This window comes from Monodelphis domestica, chromosome 4, assembly GCF_027887165.1.
Source record: "Monodelphis domestica isolate mMonDom1 chromosome 4, mMonDom1.pri, whole genome shotgun sequence".
Lineage (NCBI taxonomy): Eukaryota > Metazoa > Chordata > Mammalia > Didelphimorphia > Didelphidae > Monodelphis > Monodelphis domestica.
In genome coordinates, this window is record NC_077230.1 from 390,517,489 (window position 1) to 390,537,171 (window position 19,683).

Genomic DNA, 19,683 nt, shown 5'->3' on the forward strand with positions numbered 1-19,683 from the left:
GATCTTTCTCTGGATGTGGATAGTGTTCTTTCTCTAAAGTCCCTCAGAATTGTCTTGGATTATTGCACTGCTACTAGTAGAGAAGTCCATTACATTTGATTGTGCCACAGTGTATCAGTCTCTGTGTACAATGTTCTCCTGGTTCTGCTCCTCTCACTCTACATCAATTCCTGGAGGTCATTCCAGTTCACATGGAATTCGTCCAGTTCATCATTCCTTTCAGCACAATAGAATTCTATCACCAACATATACCACAACTTATTCAGCCATTCTCCAATTGAAGAGCATCCCCTCATTTTCCAATTTTTTTGCCATCACAAAGAGTGTGGCTATAAATATTTTTGTATAAGTCTTTTTCCTTATTATCTCTTTGGGGTAAAAACCCAGCAGTGACTGGATCAAAAGGCAGACAGTCTTTTAACACCCTTTAGGAATAGTTCCAAATTGCCTTCCAGAATGGTTGGATCAGTTCACAACTCAACCAGCAGCCATTTGCAGTTTTCTTGGCAAAGATGTTGGAATGGTTTGCCATTTCCTTCTCCAACTCATTTTATAAATGAGGAAACTGAGGCAAATAGGTTCATCACCATCCCATTTGTTTGCTTGGCAAAAATGCTGGAGTGGTTTGCCATTTCCTTCTTCAGCTCATTTTACAGATGAGGAAACTGAGGCAAACAGGGCTAAATGACTCATCCAGGGTCACATGAAAGTCAGATTTGAACTCATGATCTTCTGTTTTTAGACTTGGCTCTATATCCTCCAAGTCACCTAGCTGCCTTTTACCTACCTAAATATTAAATGACTTTGCAGACCTTAAAGCCCTATTTAAGTGAGCTATTGTTGTTATTGTTATCATTATCATCATCATCATCATCATCATTAATTATCCATGGACCAATTCCTCAGCTGTTCTCTGGAGAGCAAGAGACCAGCACAATGTTTTGGAACAGAGTGCAGCAGAGCATTTCTGGGTCTACTAGTGCTAAATGACATCTCCACTCTCATGGGTCCCTGGGTAAGAGCAGCTGTTCTCTTGTACAAGTAGAACCGTAGGCTAATAGCCTGCATCATGTAACTACAGCTGCCCAGCTGTTAGCACATCAACGTCCAAATCCCGTAAGTGTCCAAATTTCCCCAGTCTGCCAATCACATTGAAGGCTCTGACCACAAATAATCCTGCTGGACTTCCCCAACAGAAGAACCTCCCGCCATCAGAGCTCCTCTGGAGTCACTGGCTCAGCCGACCCCGAGAGATGCTCTCCATTGTGTACCCCAAGAGGGATGGCATTGATAGAAGGGGCTTCTTAACTCTTATTGTACTTAACTCTTGGGGTCCTCCTTCCCTGATCCTTGAGAGTATGAGTCTGTCTCAGAATTCAGATAAGTATTAGGCAAATGCCAGGAATGGGATTGTCTGAGTGTCTGAGTGATCTGTCTCAGCAATCCTAGGAAGGAAGTGAATGGCTCTAACCACCGGTTTAGCTAGAAGTTCTGTTCTTTCCATATGAGCAGAGTTCTCTTTTATGGACCACATTGGGAGGACTGTTGGTCAGGGATGCTGCAGAGAGGATGCCTGATTAAGTACAGGTTGGATGTAGCATCTGTTGACCTTTGAGGTTCCTTTCAATTATGGCAGCAACATTTGGATTCAGAGGACCTGGTTTCAAACCCTGATGCTTACTTACTACCTGTGTGACCTTGGGCATCTCTTCACTTTTATGAATCTCAGTTCCTTCATCTGTAAAATGAAGGGAATTAGATTCAATATCCAATAAACATTTATTAAGCACCTATGGTGTGCCAGGAGCTGTGCTAAGCACTGAGGATATAAGTAATAAAAAGAAAGACAGTCCCTGTCTACCCCTCAAGGAACTTCTAGTCTAGATGTCCTCTAAGGCCCCTTTTGGATTTCAATCTATGAGCTGGAAAGTCTGTGATTTTATAAGTATCCCCATCTTGACTCTTCTTGCACATCCTTCATTTTGAAGAGGACCAGAGGCACCTGACTCTTGAGTGAATTGTATATAAGTATACCTGAGTGGCAAAGTCTTTAGCTTCACTCCTTCTTTCAGAGTCATCAAAGGGTGGCAAGAAAAAGGTCAGGATGACTGGAGGATAAACTTCCCAAAGGCAGAGACAATGTCAAACTGAGGAGATGGGATTCACTGATCTCCAAGGTCCTTTCCCACTTTGAAATTCTGTCATCTGATGTCTTATTATTTATCTTTGTATCCCCAGCCTCCAGAATGGGGCTCTCCCTCTCTAGAATGGGGTCTAAATCAATGTTTATTGAAGGAATTCTGTTTTCTTTCAGTTGTGACCTTAAAAAAATTAATCTACTTCCATATTGGTCATTGTTGCAAGAGCACACTCGTACATAACCCAACCTCCCCAACACATACACCAATGTGAAAGACGACTCCAACAGCTCTTTCTCTGGAGGTGGAGAGCATTCCCTGTCGTCAGTCCTTGAGGATTGTCTCAGATCATTGCATTGCTGAGAATAGCCCAGTTTTCCACAGATGTGTCTGACTCTTCATGACCTCATTTGGGGTTCTCTTGACAGAGATACTGGTGTGGTTTGCCCATTTCCTTCTCCAGCTCATTTTACAGATGAAGAAACTGAGGCCAAGGTTAAGTAGGTTGCTGAGGGTTAAATGGGTTGTTCAGACACAATTTGTAAGTGTCTAAGACCAGATTTATACTTAGGAAGCTGAGTCTTCCTGATTCCAGGGCTAGAACTCTACACTACGGAGTTCCCTACCAGTCCACTGGAGGAATTAATAAAAAACTAAAACCTATGGCAAATAATATTAAAATTTTAAGCAATTATTATTTATTTATAAGGAATAAAATATTGTAGATATGAATGATAATTATTTGTATCTAATATAATTTCATAGATAATATATAACATGTATTATACATAAAATAAAACACAATGTATTATATATTATAGAATTCCCATGTAATATAATTATATATATCATAGATGATACATTGTATAATGTGCCACACATTTTATATATCATATAAATGATACTAAATTCTGACAGAGAATAGTAATAATAATAGTAATAGTTTCATAGATACCAAACACTTACCATGTAGGAGATGAAGACCGGACCTGTGATTTAACTGGTGCAGGGCACTCCTGGGTCAGGACACTTCCAGGAATTTGAAAGGCAAGTCGGTCCCTATTGGTTGCCTAGATCCCCGACAGGTTAAGAGACTTTCCCAGAGTCAAGTAGCCTGTGTATGTCAGTCACTGGATCTGAACCCATATCCAGGCTTCATTTAAGGCCAGTTTTCTATTCACGGTCCCTATTTCCCCATACAACCTTCTGAAAATATTAAAAGATTACCCATAGTCCAATAGGCCCGGGTAACTGGCTTCATTCATGCAAGCACTCGGGGAACTTTGTTTTTCATTTTTTAGAAGGTGAATATTTATTATACACTCAATCATAGAAGACATTTTTATTCATCATCAAATGAAAAAAACCCCAAACTAAATGAAACCTATTTTAAAAAATTAACAGCTAAATTTTACTTTAAAATACAAACTTTAAAAATGAGACATAAAATATTAAACTCTTTTTTGAGATATCAGCAAATATTACCCCCACAAGTCCTCTATAGGTCTCCGCCAATGCCTCCTTCTTTATCTACCTGGAAAATTCTGCTGGGATAGAATGAGAGCTTATCTCCCTTACCCATGGTTCTCAGCTGAATTTCAGAGCCTTTTCCATTCTCTGCCTAGGAAGGGGATGCTAGGGACCCTTGAATGGGGCCGGAGCTTTGAAAGTTGTATCTTGAGGAATAAGGATATCTTGCACTGAGTCGTTTATACTTTGTCCCCTGGTTCTTCGTGTAGTAAATGGCAAGCATTTTGAGGAATGCAGAAAAAGAGGCTGATGTACGCTTGTGGCCTTAGGCTTACCTTCACATTGCAGTTCCTCCTTTTAATAATAACAATGGCTAACATTTAGTTAGAGCTTAAAAAATTAAAAAATATTTTATTTAGTTTATATTATTAAATTTATTATACAAAGCAATGTGTTTAATAAATATTATTAAATTTTGATCATCATAGCAACATGGGGAATTAGATGCTATTTTTATCCCAGTTTTACAAATGGGGAAACTGAGGTGGGCAAGAGGTTAAATGATTTGCTCAAGATTGCATAGGCAAGTATCTGAGGGAGGATTTGAATTCAGGTCTATCTACTTCTGAATAATGCATTTGATCTCCCAAACCTCCTATTTCGGACCATTTAATAGACAGAGAGCTAGACCTGGAGTGAGGGAGACTTGAATTCAAATTTTGCCTCAGATACTTACTTACTTTGTAGCTTTTTCAGACCAGGAGCTCAGTAGAGGGCTGGACTTAATTTCCTATATGAGAGAAGGGAATGAGTCTTCTCTGTCACATTCCTGCCTCTTCCATGGGATTAGAGGCTCTATAAAAGGGTTTTTTGAAAAACCAAACCAAAAAACCCTTTTATTGAGTCATAGATCCCCGTTGGCAGTCTGAGGAAGACTAGAGAACCCTTGTTAGGGTCCTATTTTTAAATAATTCAAGGAAATGCTAAAGTTCAGGTGAGTGAAAAGAAAGATGCATTCCACCCCCCCTTCCAAATTCATAGACATCCTAAAATCTGTTCACGGACAAACCTACTATGTGCCAGGCACTGTGCTAAGACCTATACAAAATTTGATTCTTATACCAACTTCGTGAGTTAAGTGCTGTTATTCTGCCTTCTTTATAGCCGAGGAAACTGAGGCAGATGGAGGTTATGTTGATCCTATCAGAGTTATACAATTAGTCCTAGGCTGGATTTGCACTTTTTTTTCTGGATTTCAGGCCCAGAATTTTATCCATGGAGTCACCTCACTGTCCCTCGAGGGGGCAGGGGACTCTCTCTGGGCCTTCTCTTTACTTTTTCTCAGAGACAGGAGTAAAGGTCCTTTCCAAAGGCACCCTCCCCAACTATTTATTTTAAATTTATTTTTAAAGAAAAAAATCCTTCCCTTCTGTTTTGGTCCTAGGAAATAGGAAAAGTAGGGAGGTGGCGGAGGACCTCCATTGCTAGGCAGAAGAATTTGAGCTTGACTCATTAGGCATTAAGGAGCTGCTAGAAGGTCAAGAGCAGAGGAATGACTGGCTAGATCTAAGGGGGCTTAGTCTGAAGTATTTTGACTTTCAAAATGTTTCTCCAAAGATATTTCCTTTTATCCTCCCAGAATCCCCAGAAAGTAGAGGGGAGAAGGAGGATTATTCTCTTGATTTTGGAGAGAAAATTGAAGCCCAGAGGGACCTTCTGGGATGTACCATTGTCCTGTGGATTTGGCCTCCTTTGCTCTTGAGTACATCCTCTCCCTCTCTCTGTGCCCTGCCCACGTCTGTCCCTCCGCCCCATCTCTGCCCATCATATCAGCCAGTCTTCAGCTGGGGTCCTAGGCCAGCTGGCTGCTTCCCACAGAGCTCAGACCAGCAGCACTGGCTGGAAGAATGTTTGTATTTACACAGGTGCACTCCTTATGCAAATAAACACTCACATCCCTGGGAGACCAGAATATGGTTATTATTTTCAGAGACTGATGTGTGCTCTGTGTCCCTGTTAGGCCAGGGAGGGACCGTGTTTTCCCTCACAGCACTGTAGAATGCCAGAGTTACAAGGGGCCTGGATCATCTCATACCTTAAAGGGGTCTCTATTTTGTCAGACCTAACAAGAGGCCTGGAAGACCCCCAAGGGGAGTGTGCCACCTCTCAGGGCAACTTGTGCCACTTGGAACCGCTCTTATTCTTAGAAGTACTTCCTGGTTTGGGAGTCATCTCAGACTGGGATTTCCCTGAGGATATGGACCTCATCTCTCCCTTCAGAAGCTTTCTGAGAGCTGAGAGGAGATGTTTCCCTCTCTGTCCTCCCTCTTGTCTGGCTAAATGAGTTAAATAATCTCTTCTAGCTCTGACAGTTGGAGTTCTAAAGGCTCCCCTAGCTCTGACATTCCATATTCTAAGATTCCTCTCAGCCCTGAAATTCTGTGTTCCAAGTTTCCTTCTAGTTCTGACACTCTGTGTTCTATGAACCCCTCTCAGTTCTGACATTCTGTGTTCTATGGGTTCTCCCAGCTCTGATATTCCATGTTCTAAGGATCCTCTCATCCCTAAAATTCTAAGGTTGCCTCCCCCAGCTCTGACATTCTGGGTTTTAAGGTCCTTCCAGCTCTGAAATTTCGGTGTTCTAAGTTTCCTTCTAGTTCTGACATTCTGTGTTCTAAGAACTCCTCTCAGTTCTGAAATTCTGTGTTCTAAGGGTTCTCCTAGCTCTGAAATTTCTGTGTCCCAAGTTTCTTTCTAGCTCTGACATTCTTTGTTCTAAGGGTTCTCCCAGTTCTGAAATTTCTGTGTTCTAAGGGTCCTCCCAGGTCTGACATTATGGGTTCTAAGGGTCCTTCTAGCTCGGAAATTTCTGTGTTCTAAGTTTCCTTCTAGGTATAACATTCTGTGTTCTTAGAACCTCTCTCAGTTCTGACATTCTGTGTTCTAAAGGTTCTCCCAGCTCTGAAATTTCTGTGTTCTAAGTTTCTTTCTACCTCTGACATTCTGTGTTCTAAGAACCCCTCTCAATTCTGATGTTCTGTGTTCTAAAGGTTCTCCCAGCTCTGACATTCTGGGTTCTAAGACTCCTTTTGACTCTGACATTCTGCATTCTAAAGGTCCTCCCAGCCCTGACATTTCATGTTTTAAGGCTCAGTTTTGAAATTCTATATTCTAAGACACTTCCTAGCTCTGACATTCTGTGTTCTAAGACTCCTCCCAGCTATGATCTTCTGTGCTCCAAGGCTCCTCCCAGCTCTGACATTTGCTGTTCCTTTGATGCATACTTGGTCACTTATTAACATGATGGCTTTAGTGGAGGAGAGTGGGGTTGAGGCTTTGGCATTTCAGGATTTTGCTATATTTGGGCCTGGAGGAAACTTCTCAAGGGAAACATCCAAAATGTTGGGAGAAGATTCCTGCAGCTCATGCCACCCCTCATAGTTTTCTATTAATTGGCTTCATTGGAATTCTTGCTCCCTCTCATGGCATCTAGATCCATAGCTTTTTTTCTCCTTCCCACTTGGGTGCCCTAAGTTCTACTTGATCTGAATGGGGAACGTTGGGAGCCAAATTCTATTACTAGTCTACTAGCAGAGTTCACACTGGTGGCCAGGCTGTTGTCCATTTCCTCAATAGTCTTCATCCCTCAAATTGGTCAGCTCTGTGTCTCATGGTTATACTATTAGTATTCTTCCAGTCATCATGCCAGGACAGAGAAGCAAATATGGCCATAGCTCTCATGCCAGTAAATACCAGAAAACCTATGCCCCTGATGCTCAGGAGAAAATAATAACCATAGCTAACATTATCTTGTGCTTTAGGGTTTGCAAAGCTCTTTACAAATATGACCTCATTTGAGTCTCACAACAAGCCTGAAATGTAGGTGGTATTATTATCCCCATTTTACAGATAAGGAAACTGAGGCTGCAAGTTTAAATGACTCTTCCCAGACTCACATAGATAAGTGTCTGAGGGCAGATTTGAAGTTGTATCTTCTTGTCCAAGAAGATTTTATCCATTTCATCACCTAGATGCCAAAGACATAGGTCAGATCCACTGTAGAGTCTATGTGGGCAGGGATCATGTCCCTATCGGAATCCTTGAATCTCTTCCACTTACCAGCCTCCAGCTATCTGCACACTGTTTGCTTTGGTCATGAGAATATACCAGTGGTTTATAACTTCCTATTGGAAACTCCCAGTATCGGCATTCTCTCCATTAACTATCCAAAATGGCAGCCAACCCATGACTTAGCAGCTAAGTGTCAGGGAGTGGCCAGAGGCAGGTAGAGGTTACAATGACTTGACTATGGTCATTTAGTTAGTCAACAAGGCAGAATTTATACCAAGATTGGTCCTCTTAACTAAATACAGCCATAGAATCATAGTCCTGAATTTGGAAAAGATCTTAGAAGCCATCTGGTCCAATCTCTGCATTTTACAGATAAACTGAGGCCCAGCAAAGTAAATATCACATGAAGTAAATGGCAGAGCCAGATTTGAACTTTGTTTCCTTTGGTGACTCAGGAGCAAGGCTTTATCCAAGAGAGCCCAGCCATTCTCAGGGACCCTAAGCAGTCTCTGAACCCAACACAACAGGTGTTTCTTAACTCTTTGTTCAATGAAAGTTTGTTTCACCGTTGGGGTTCCTCAGAGCACCAGCTTGTGGGGAATGCATATTCTACCCATTTTGAAGATGAGTATACTTGAGGCTCAGAGACCACAGCAGAGAAGACTCCAGCCTCACAAGAGGCCTCCTCAAAGCCAGGGGATGGCTTTAGATTCTTGAGGACTATGTAGCAGGAAATAGACTCTGTCAAGTCCATAGGACTAGAGAGGAGTGAGTACAGAAGTCAGAGTCCAAATGCCCTCATTTTATAGCTTGGGAAACAGGGTTTAGGTGACTTACCCAAGGTCACACATTGAGTGAGTGACAGAGGCAGAATTTGAACCTGAGACTTCTGACTCCACGATGGGAGATTTACCCTACTGGTGTCCTATAGAGCTGGAAGGGCTTCCAGTAAAGGACCATTTCCAAACCTGAACTCTGTTAACTGAGAGCCAGCCCAGTTCAGTGTGGAGAAACCCAAGCCCAGAACCATGGCAGAGTAGGAATGGTTTTGGCCACAGCAAGGCCGAAAGATCATCTGCTAAGTCGTGGGGGATTTGGAATGCACCAGAGGAAGGAAGTACCCTCATAAAGAACTCATAAAAGCTCCAAGTATTTGAACAATTCACATTTGTATAGAGCTTTCAGGTTTACAAAGCCCATTCCCCACAACCACCTGGACGGTAGGAAGCGAGGATTCTTATTGTTAGTATTATTCGTCCCATTTTCCAGATGGGTGACCTGAGGCTTAGAAAGTGGCAGGGACTCCCCCAAAGATCACCCAGTTGGCAAATGCCAGAGGTGAGACTCACACCCAGGTCTCTCCATTCTAGAATCCAGTCTCTTTCCGCCATTGCGTGGCTCAGGGTGATCCCTCCCAAGCAATAAGGGGCTCTCTAGACCCTGGTCTGTGCCATGTTGAGGGCAGGCAGTGCCAGGACTGTGGGTATGAGCGTGCCCTGTGGGGATGGGAAGCGTTGGAGCTCGTCCCCGGAAAGGAACCGGGGAGAGACGTAGTCGGCCAGGAAGCGGAGGTGGAACTGACGGCCTACGCAGTGGATGAGGTTGCCCACCACGGCGCACTGGAAGGCGGCCGGGTAGGGCACACGGTAGGTGGCACACTCGTACCAGAGCCGGGTCCGGGCACTGCAGCGATACACCCCGATGCCCAGGCTGCGGTTGAGGTCGAAGCGGTAGAGGAAGCCATTGACGGCCACCATCTCTGCGGTGCGGTCCTTGCCGCCCCCGGTGGGGCTGGCCCGCCAGCGGTCCTCCTGGCCCGAGTAGCGGAGCAGCAGGTAGCGCAGGGTGCCGCCCGTGACGTAGATCTCGCCGTCGCAGACCGTGGCCGTGTGGGCCAGGGCGAAGGTGTCATTGGGCAGGGCCGCCACGAAGGCCCAGCGGTCTTGGCGAGGGTCGTAGCGCTCCACCGTGTACAGGCATTCGCCCCCGATGGCGTACATGTAGCCGTCCAAGACCACCAGCTTGCAGTGGGGCCGGGCCTGGTTCAGAGGGCACATCTCCCTCCAGATGCCCGTCAGGGGGTTGTAGCAGAACATGCGGTTGGAGGCCTGCCCCCCCGCCCTGGGGCAGCCCGCTACTACGAAGAGGTAGTTGAAGAGGCTGCAGAGGGAGCACCCCCAGGAGATGGCCTCGGGGGGCAGGCTGGCCAGGGGCCACCAGGCGTCCCGCTCCTGGTCGTAGGCACAGAGGCGGCCGGTGCCCTCCTGGGGGCAGACGTCCGCCACCACCAGGCACTTCTGCCCCTGGAGCCGCCGCCGCAGGACCAGCTCGCGCTCGGCCCCGCTCAGGTGCCCGTAGATGTCGGCGCTCTGCAGCACCTGCAGGTAATTGTCGCTCATCACCTGGTAGGCGGCTTCCTTCAGGGCGTCCAGCTTCTCCCTCTTGGCCAGCCGCAGCACTTCGGAGCAGTTGCCCAGGTCCAGGCGGGTGTTCTGGGCCGCTCCGGGGAGGAGCGGGAGCTGGAAGAAATTGGTCCCGGCTACGGACTCCACCTTGGGCTCAAGACCGGCCCCGGCTGCGTTGGGATCCAGAGACCGGGTGGACGCGCGGCGGGCCAGCGGGAGGGCGCCGGATGACGAGGCTCCCGCGGGGTCGAGCGGAAGCTGAAACTCCGGGTTCTCTGCGATTTGCAGGAAGCTCTCCTTCCGGCTGATGCCGGGCCCGGGGGGCGGAAAGGGGTTCCCGGAGGACGAGGAGCTCTCAGACACGGCCTCCGCGGCGCCCGCAGGGTGGGTCCGGCCTGGGGAGGTCAAGCAATCGGCATCAGGAAAGTCAGCGGGAGGTTGGCTTGGAAGCCTCCCAAAGGCGGGAAGCTGGGGCGAGCCCTGAGGCACGACGGCCCCTCCAGGGCCGCCAGACGGGCTGGAGATGGACCTGGAGGTCGACTCCACATAGTAGTCATAGATCTTTCCTCTCAGGCCCGGGCCGGCAGAGGCCTCCCGCTGCCCCCTGGCCCGCTCCCCCGGCGTCTGCTCCCCCAGCCAGTTCTCCTCTACCTGGGCCCTGGCCTGCGACGAGAAGACGTAGGAGGTACCCGCTTCCCCGGCCCTCTGGCTGACAGCCAGGCCCAGGTCCGAGGTGGCCCTGAGGAGCCCCCGCCTCTCCTGGCTCACCCCAGCAGCTTGGGAGAAAACCCAGCTCCTCTCCATGTCTCCCGGGCACGGGGCACCCCAGAGCTCCTCCTCCTCCCTGGGCCCCCCGGCGCGCTCTAGGAGGAGCCCAGGCGCTGGCCGGGCGTCACCGGGGCAGGCGGCTTCGCTGTGGGCTTGGCCGAGTCCAGGCGGGGGGTTTTCGAGCTCCCTGGCACCGTCATCAAGATGGGGGAGGTCGTGCTTACCCGGCCCGACGGCTTTCTCCTCCACACGGTCCCAGGCTGGGAATTCCCCAGGGATGGGCTCCTCTCTGTCCGGGGCTGCCCCTGGACGTGTGCCTCCGAGGTCCCTGCGGTCCCAGGCCCCCCCGGCCCCCTCCGGCGGCGGGGCGCCTTTGGCTCCTTCCTCCCGGCTGCCCCGGCGCCGCCGCCTGTGAGCTGCGGGCGAGGTCCTGGCCGGCTCGGCTTGCCCGGCTACCTCTGGCTCCTCGGGGGCGGGGGCATCAGGGGCTGCTGTCCCCCCTGCAGGTGGGTTGCGGGCCGGCCGGGACTTGTACAGCTTGTACACCAGAGTCCCCAGGAGCAGGGCAGTGGCAGAGAGCACCAGCTTTCCAGTAAACTGCATGTCCAAATGCCAGGCCCCGGGCTCAGCTCTGCTGTCGCTCATCCTAGGGCAGCAGTCCCGCTGCGGCCAAGGAATGTAAGGAATCCGATTAATTATTGCCCAACAAAAACTGGTTCTTGCCGCTTTGAGGGGTTCCTCGTTGGCACAGTCCCCAAGGCAGGAGCAGAGGTGACTTTGAGCTGGCTGGCAGCGGGCACCTCCTGGGGCAGCAGCTGGCAGGGAGCAGGCCCCGAGGGCAACGCCTTCTTGCCATGGGTGCTTTGCATGGGGTGGACGAGGGGAGGGTTCAGGCAGCAGCAAAGCTGGCCCCAGCTGGCAGCTTTATTGTCATCCAGGTAAACAGAGCCCCAGGAAGCCTGAGAAGCAGAAGCCTTTCCGAGACGGTCACCTGATGCCCGGAAACACTCTGACTTTGACTTATTTTCCTTTTCAGCCTGGGCAAATCCTGTGGGCCAGGAAGGGGCCTGGCCGGGGACTTTCCCTCGTGTCGGGTCCTTCCTGGGGATGCTTCTCTTCCTCCGGTCAAGGGGGGCTGGGAGGATGGCTCTGGATGTCGGGGAGGGGGCCGGGGAGCCTTCCCCCAGCAGGCCTCCGGGAACACAGAGCAGCTGAGGGCCCGAGCCAAGAACTAAATCCAAACCTCCTGATCTCGTTTGGCTCTGCGCCCCTTCCTTGCCTCCTTTCTCCTCCAGCCTGCCTCATTCAGAGGAACCTCGGAGCCCATCTCTGTAGGTTAGGGACACGGTCCTTCCTAGGGAAGGCCGAAGGGCCTCTTGTTGGGCCTTGCTTGGGTTCCACCTGGACCAGTTGGCCGCTGAGGCCCCCTAGTGCTCCCAGAGTCTTGTGTGTCCCTGGAAATGGACGGAGCCCTTCATGGGGCAACAATTTCTAGAGAGAGGTCTCGAGTTAGAGTCAGAAATCAGAGCCAGGGTTAGAATTCCTCCTTGACTATTTCCTGCCTGTAGGCCCTTGGACATATCACTTTTGAACTCGAACCTTCCTGGTTCTGTTCTGGTTCTTCTGTTTTCTCAACTGTGAAAAGGAAGGATTTGGACTAGATGTTCTGAGTAGATGTGATCCTGTGATTCCGAATTATTATTTTTTCTTCCCAGGCCTCAGTTTCCCCTTTTTTAAAAAAGAGGAAATTGAGGGGGCAGTTGGGTGACTCAGTGGATGGAGAGCCAGGACTAGGGATGGGAGATGGCCTCAAATACTTCTTAACTGTGTGACCCCGGGCAAGTCACTTAACCTCCATTTTTTATCCCTTTTTGTTTGTCTGCCTTGGAACCCAATACACAGTATTGATTCCCGGATGGATGGTAAGAGTTAAACACACACAGAAGGAGGAGGCTGGATTAGATGGCGACTCTCTATGGATGCTTCCAGCTCAGAATTTAGGACCTACATTTAAATCCTGGCTCACCACTTTGTTGAATTAAAAAAAGCAACTGATGAAGAGCTCAGTGCTGGCCAGACTTGGCGCTAGAGTAAAGAATACAAAGATAAAAGTGAAGCAGTTTCTCCTCCTAAGGAGCTTATACTCTGGGAGGAGAGCAGGGAAACTCTGCAGTTCAGCTTTCATTGGCTATCTCTGGGTCTCTCAGACTCAGTTGTTCTCATCATTAAAACAGGAATAAGAGTATAGACATGGGGCAGCATGATGCAGTACAGAGTATTGGGCCTGAAAACTCATCTACCCAAAGTCAAATTTGACCTCAGACACTTACTAGTGATATGATCCTGGCCAAGGAACTTCATCCTGTTTGCCTCAGTTTCCTCATCTGTCAAATGAGCTGGAGAAGAAAATGATAAAACATTCTAGAATCCCTGCCAAGAAAACCCCAAATGAAGTCATGAAGAGTCAGACAGCACTGAAAAGATTTAACAATCAGGCCCTCTTTTTACACCAAATCTTACTGTTCATGACATAAGAATGATTAATTTCACCTTCTGTGCAAGGTGGATGGATTGGGGTGGGGGAGAACAAGCATATAGATAGGAGGGAGTGTGGTTTAGTATGGAAAAAGGACGAATTTAGAGCTAGAGGACCTGGCTTTGATCCTGACTGAGTTGTATCTATCTTATTTACATGACTTTGGAGATACTGAACCCCTTTCTGGGATTCACTTTCCTTATCTGTAAAATGGGAATAATAATAGTTTCACTCGATTCCTCACTGGACAGTTAGAAGGAACTTGAATACTTGCATAGTCCTGTCATATCATTCAAGATGTTTCTTCCTCCTGATCTTTCTTTCTCCATTCTTTCCTCCCCCCTCTCTCTTTCGTATTCCTTCGTTCCTTCATTCCTTCGTTCCTTCCTTCATTCCTTCGTTCCTTCGTTCCTTCGTTCGTTCGTTCGTTCGTTCGTTCGTTCGTTCGTTCCTTCCTTCCTTCCTCCCTTCCTTCCTTCCTTCCTCCCTTCCTTCCTTCCTTCCTTCGTTCCTTCGTTCCTTCCTTTCTTCCTTTCTCTCTCTCTCTCTCTCTCTCTCTCTCTCTCTCTCTCTCTCTCTCTCTCTCTCTCTCTCTCTCTCTCTCACACACACACACACAGAAGGGCAAGGGCTAGGCAAACAGGGTTAAGTGACTTGCCCAGGATCTCACAGCTAGGAAGTGTCTGAGGCCAGATTTGGACCCAAGTCCTCCTGATTTCAGTCCTAGTGATCTATCCATTGAACCACCTATGTGCCCCAGTGGAGCTTTTTTACATGTCTTCCATAAATCTTCCTCCATGACTGGCATGCCAGGGATTTTCAGATCCAGTTCTTTTCCCATGGAAAAGGTGGAAAGACGTTATGTAGCTACCAATGGAACATGGAGGCCATTCATTGGTTATGGGGTACCTCTTGCTCTTGCTAAAGGCAGCTTCGGCTTCCCTTTCAAGTCATGGAGCACCAATCTTGTCTAGCTCTTCCTCAGTGGCCAGACCATGTCCACCATGTGCCTCTCTATTGCCTTTGGAATGACACGCCACTTGAAATCTTCAGAGGCGGTGGTATATATATCCTGTACCGAAAGAATTGGCAGATATAATTCCTGAAACACTTGTCACTGATCTTTGAAAGGCTGGAACACAAGAAAAGTAGTTACTGTACGGGAGAAAGGCAAATGTTCCAATTTTTCAAAAGAAAATAGATCCAGAAAAGTGGAATGCAATGAGCCTGGCTTTGATTTTTGGCAACATTCTAGCGTGTCAAGTCAATTCAAGAAGCATTTATTAAGAATGTACAATGTGCCGGGCACTGTGCTAATCACTGAGGATACAAAGAAAGTCAAAACAAAGCACCTGACCTCAAGGAGCTTACAGTCTAATGGGGGCAACACCATGCAAATAACTATGTCCAAATAAGATAGAGATGGAGTAAACTGGAGATAACCTGAGAGGAAAGGCACTAATCTTATGGAAGGATGATTAATAGAAGTAGGTACATAGCTCAGAGAATAGAAGATCAGAGCTAGGGTTGGGAGGTCCTGGGTTCAAATGTGACCTCAGACACTTCCCAAGTTGTGTGACCTTGGGCAAGTCCCTTACCTCCCATTGTCTAGCCCTTACCGTTCTGCTTTGGAGCCAATAAACAGTATTAATTTTAAAACAGAAGGTGTGGGCTTTTTTTTTTTTTTAAAGGGAGTGGTTATTAACAAAAGGGATGGTTAGTAAACATTCATGAAAGGGAGCAGTGATTACACAGAACCCATATAGTTCCATGGAAAATGGGTCAAAGTTAGAGTGATGTTATTTCCTTTTTTGATGGGCTGCTAGACTGGTAAATCAGGTTTTAGGAAAGCAATTTCAAAAAGATGGGAATATAGAGGCTAGAAAAGTGGTTCCCAAGTGTGAATTTAATAACCCTGAGGGTTCCTGATACCCTTTTGGGTAGGGTTGTAAATTTAAATTTTTTTCATGATAATATTAAGATGTTTTAATTTCTAATATGGTAAGCATTGATAGCTATATCCCATATAAACAAAAGCTCTTGAAGGGGGTTCTCAATTTTAAAAAAAATCCTTACCTTCCATCTTAGAATCAATACCATGTATTGGTTCCAAGGCAGAAAACAATAAGGGGGGAGGTTAAGTGACTTGTCCAAGGTCACACAGCTAAACAGTATCTGAGCCTAGATTTGAATCCACGACCTTCTATCTCTAGACCTGGCTTTCAATTCACTGAACTGCCTAGTTGCCCTCTGTTTCTTAATCATTTTTAAGAATATGAAAGGATAGGGAAGAGGATATAGAAAGAAAATGAATAATGGAAACATGGAAAAATGGAAAAATATTTTTAAATAAAAATTTTTTTAAATTAAAATAAAAAAAAAATATAAGGGTAAGCCAGATAGATGGCATAGTGGATAGAGTACCAGGCCCAGAGATGGGAGGTCCTGGGTTCAAATCTGGCCTCAGGCACTACCTAGCTATGTGATTCTGGGTAAGTCACTTAACCCCCATTACCTAGCACTTCCCACTCTTCTGCCTTTGAACATATACAGTATCGATTCTAAGACAGAAAGTAAGGGTTAAGAAAAAAGTATAAAGGGTAAGTGGTAAAGTAAGGAATAAACATTTATGTAGCATATACTGTGCCAGCCACTGTGCTAAAGGCTTTACAGATATGATCTCATTTGACTTCACAACAACCCCACAAAGGTAGGTTCTGTTGTTACCACCCACCCCCTTTACAGTTGAGCAACTGAGGCAAAACAGAGGTAAAATAACTGGCCGAGGGTCATACTACTATTAAATGTCTGAGGCTGGATTTGAACTCAGATCTTCCAGGTTTCAGTTAGGTGATTCAGAGAACAGAGTGCTGGATCTGGAGTCAGAAAACTCCTCTTCTGGAGTTCAAATCCATCCTCAGACACTTAATAGTAATGTGACCCTGGGCAAGTCACTTAACCCTGTTGGCCTCAGTTTCCTTATCTGTAAAATGACCCAGAGAAGGAAATGGCAAAATGCTCTAGTATCTCTGCCAAGAGAACTCCAAATGGGACCACCAAGAGCCAGACAGGACCGAACAACAGCAATAACTTCCTAACTCCTGGTCTAGCTCCCTATCTCCCTAGAGGTTCTGCGACCAGAAAATTGAAGATCCACCGAGCTAGAAGACAGTGGAACTGGATATATTCAGAAGTGGTTCAAAGGCTGGTCCCAAAGAGTAGTCATGGATGGTTTGATGTCAACTTAATGGGATGTCTCCAGTGGAGTTGCCCAGGGATCAGTGCTTGCCTTTTTGCTGCTGAACATGTTTGTTTTTTTAAGTTACTTGAAAAAGGCACAGTTGGCGTGCTCATTGACTTTGCAGATGACCCAGAGAGTGGAGGGAGATAGATGACATGGGGAGGATTCCCCAAACTCTGGGCCAAATCTAATAAGAAGAAGGTTAAAAGGAAATCAAAGGGCTGACACCTCCAAGAGTGTTTGGGTTGGGACTTCGACTTAAAATGAATGGGTGGCTCTTTGGGCTTGATGGGAAGCATTAGAAGGAATTTCGGGTTTTCACTCTGTCTCATTAGGAGCAGAAGTTTTAGGTCAGAGGAAGGTTTTAATTGGTGTGCTGTCCCCCTAAGAGGCTCTGATGGTCACTTTAAGAAGAAGGAACAGAGAGATCTTGCTTCTGGCTCTTTAAGAGGAAAGCATCAAACCAGTAAAGGACATCAGTCAGGATCTCCATAAATGTGCTCTGGCTTGAGTTGGAGAGGAGTACGAGGGTGCTGGTGGAGTTTTCTCTCTATCAGGAGAACTGGCAGGGAAGATTTCAGAGTTTGATCATATAATACTGAGCTGGGAAGAGGCCAGTGACTGGGAGGTCTGTTCTTTTCAGGATAGACTGAGCAGCTGGACTGTTGGCCACTTGGATTTGAGGGAAGAGGAGTCCTGAGCTGTCCAGTTTCCTCATCTTCTCATGTCTGAAATCTCTTTGTCAACAGGTCTCTGACAGCTGGCTTCTGGCAGAGTTTGGTTTTCAGAGAAGTTAAGGTGGCTTAAAGAAGAAAGACTTGTTCATTTAGTTTAAGAAAGTTAGATAGAATTGAATCCTAGGTTAGTGAGTTAGGTAGTTAACTAACTAACCACTTAGTTAGGTAGAGAATATTAATATAAGATAGCAAGAATAGTTTAAGGAGGTCTTCTTGCAGGCAAGAAGACACTGCAAAGAAAACGGTTGGATTTTGGGGAAGTTTGTTTAAATATTTTTAGTATAAGGTTAAGGGATTTTCCTATTCTATTTTCCAACTCCTGTTCCTATCCCACCTCTACTAAAAATAAATAAAGGTTGTACCAAACTGCTTTGGGATGTTTATCAACCACCTGCACAATAGTTTAGCCCCCTAACAACCCGTCTACAAAATAGGTTTAATATAACAGCTTCAGTTGACCCATAACAGAAGGAACAGCTTCCTACTAATTAGGGCTATCCCAAAGGAGAAAGAGCTGGGGAGATAGCTGCGGATTGCTCATCACTGGGGGTTTCTAGGTCCAGACTAGGTGGTCCCTTCTACTGGTTAGTCTAGTGGGAATTCCAGGTGGAGCATGGCCCGAGAGGTCCTGGAATGCCGTATATTCTCACCATCACCCAGCAGCTTAGAAAGAGAGCTGCTGTTGAAAGGCTGGACCTTTGTTTGTTTCAACCTCATAAAATGACTATTATTAGTATCTATAAAATGAAGAGTTTGGATGACACAATGCCTTCTAGCTCCAACCTTTTATGGTCCTCTGACATCATTAGACTCATCTAAGTGAGAGGTGATTGGGATCTGGATGAGGGTGGTGACAGTGGGGAGAGCAGAAGGAAGGGGAAGAAAGAGAGAGAGACAGTGGCAGAGGTTAGAGTCCAGAGGACTGAATGACTAACTGGATGTTATGGGGAAGGGAGGAGTCAAGGACCAGGGAAGGGAAAAGGGAAAGGAACAAGCGCTTCCACTACTCACCAGGTAGTGTACTAAGCACTTTACAAATATAACCTAGTCATAAACATTTATTAAACCGCTAATATGTGCCAAGCACTGGGGATATAAATAGGAAAAAGAAAGACTATGACCTCAAGGAGTTTATAATTTAATTATGGAAGACAATATACCAAAAAAAAAAAAAAGCTCAAAAGGGACCAATATGGAGCCATGGTGGAGAATTCAAAGAAATCCAAAATGAATGCAGCTAGAGAAGTTGAGGCAGTCTGGAATAATGAATACCACCCAAATCATAGAAGTCCAAAGTGAATACATCTGGGTGGGAAATCATTACAAGGAGGGAGGTGTTATTATCATCTCTACTTTAGGGGAAACTGAGGCAAACAGAGGGGAAGTGCCTTGCCCAGGGTCACATAGCTGAATTTGAATTCAGGTCCTCCTGACTCAAGGCTTTGTGCTCTCTCTATGATACCTCCTAGCTGTTCAGTGAATTCACTATCTCTGCAGAAGTTCAGATGGAGGATGTGGTCATCCTTTGGGAATGTCATTGAGAGGATTTCTGCTCTAAGTCAGATAGCCAACCAAAGGGGGCTTCCATTACTTGAATTGCCATTTTATGTGATGAGCATTGTTAATAGATACAGAAAACCTATTATAGTCCTTCCCTTTGGAGTGCCTGCATCTGTAGGAGAAAGAATGAATGCATTTATTATCCAAGTCAAGACAAATAAATCAGGTATAGATTAATACAAGGACAGTGAAGTGGCTCAGTGGATAGAGTGCTGGGCTTGGTGTCAGAAAGATTCATCTTCCTGAGTTCAAATCTGGCTTCAGACACTAGCTGAGAGTTCCTTAGCAAGTCATTTCACCACCGTGTTGGATTCAGTTTCCTCACCTGTCAAATGAGTCGGAGAAAGAAATGGCCAACCACTCCAATATCTTTGCCAAGAAAGCCTCAAATGGGGTCCTGAAGAGTCAGACTCAACTGAAAATGACTGAACAACAATGGGTTAGTCCAGGCAGGTAGCCAGACAACAGCATATTCCACTGACTTCCTTAATGCATTATTGCCAAAACTTTGGGTGATATTGTAAGTCAATCACCTATTAAAAAAAATATCCTATCTTCTGTCTTAGAATCAATCAGTTTCAAGGCAAAAGAGAGGGATGGGCTAGGCAATTGGGGTTAAGTGACATGTCTAGGGTCATACAGCTAGGAAGTGTCAGCTTGGTGGTGGGCAGAGAGCTAGATTTGGAGTCTAGTACAGCTGGATTCAAACACAGACCCTTGCTAACTGTATGACCCTGAGCAACATCACTGAAACTTT

General features: G+C 46.3%; 1 protein-coding gene across 2 annotated transcripts; it reads right to left on the bottom strand.

Annotated features, from left to right (window-relative positions):
* Nucleotides 1-2,863: 2,863 nt before the first annotated feature.
* KLHDC7A (kelch domain containing 7A) lies at nucleotides 2,864-11,958 on the bottom strand. Of its 2 annotated transcripts, XM_007491616.3 has the most exons (2): nucleotides 11,077-11,946; nucleotides 2,864-10,479 (listed from the first exon to the last, which is right to left on the bottom strand). In XM_007491616.3, the coding sequence occupies exons 1-2, from the start codon at nucleotides 11,495-11,497 to the stop codon at nucleotides 9,113-9,115; spliced, it is 1,788 nt and encodes a 595-aa protein (XP_007491678.2). In that variant the 5' UTR covers nucleotides 11,498-11,946; the 3' UTR covers nucleotides 2,864-9,112. The 2 variants fall into 2 exon arrangements, with proteins under 2 accessions (XP_007491678.2, XP_056651673.1); XM_056795695.1 differs by having other exon boundaries at nucleotides 2,864-11,958.
* Between the last annotated feature and the right edge of the window lie 7,725 nt (nucleotides 11,959-19,683).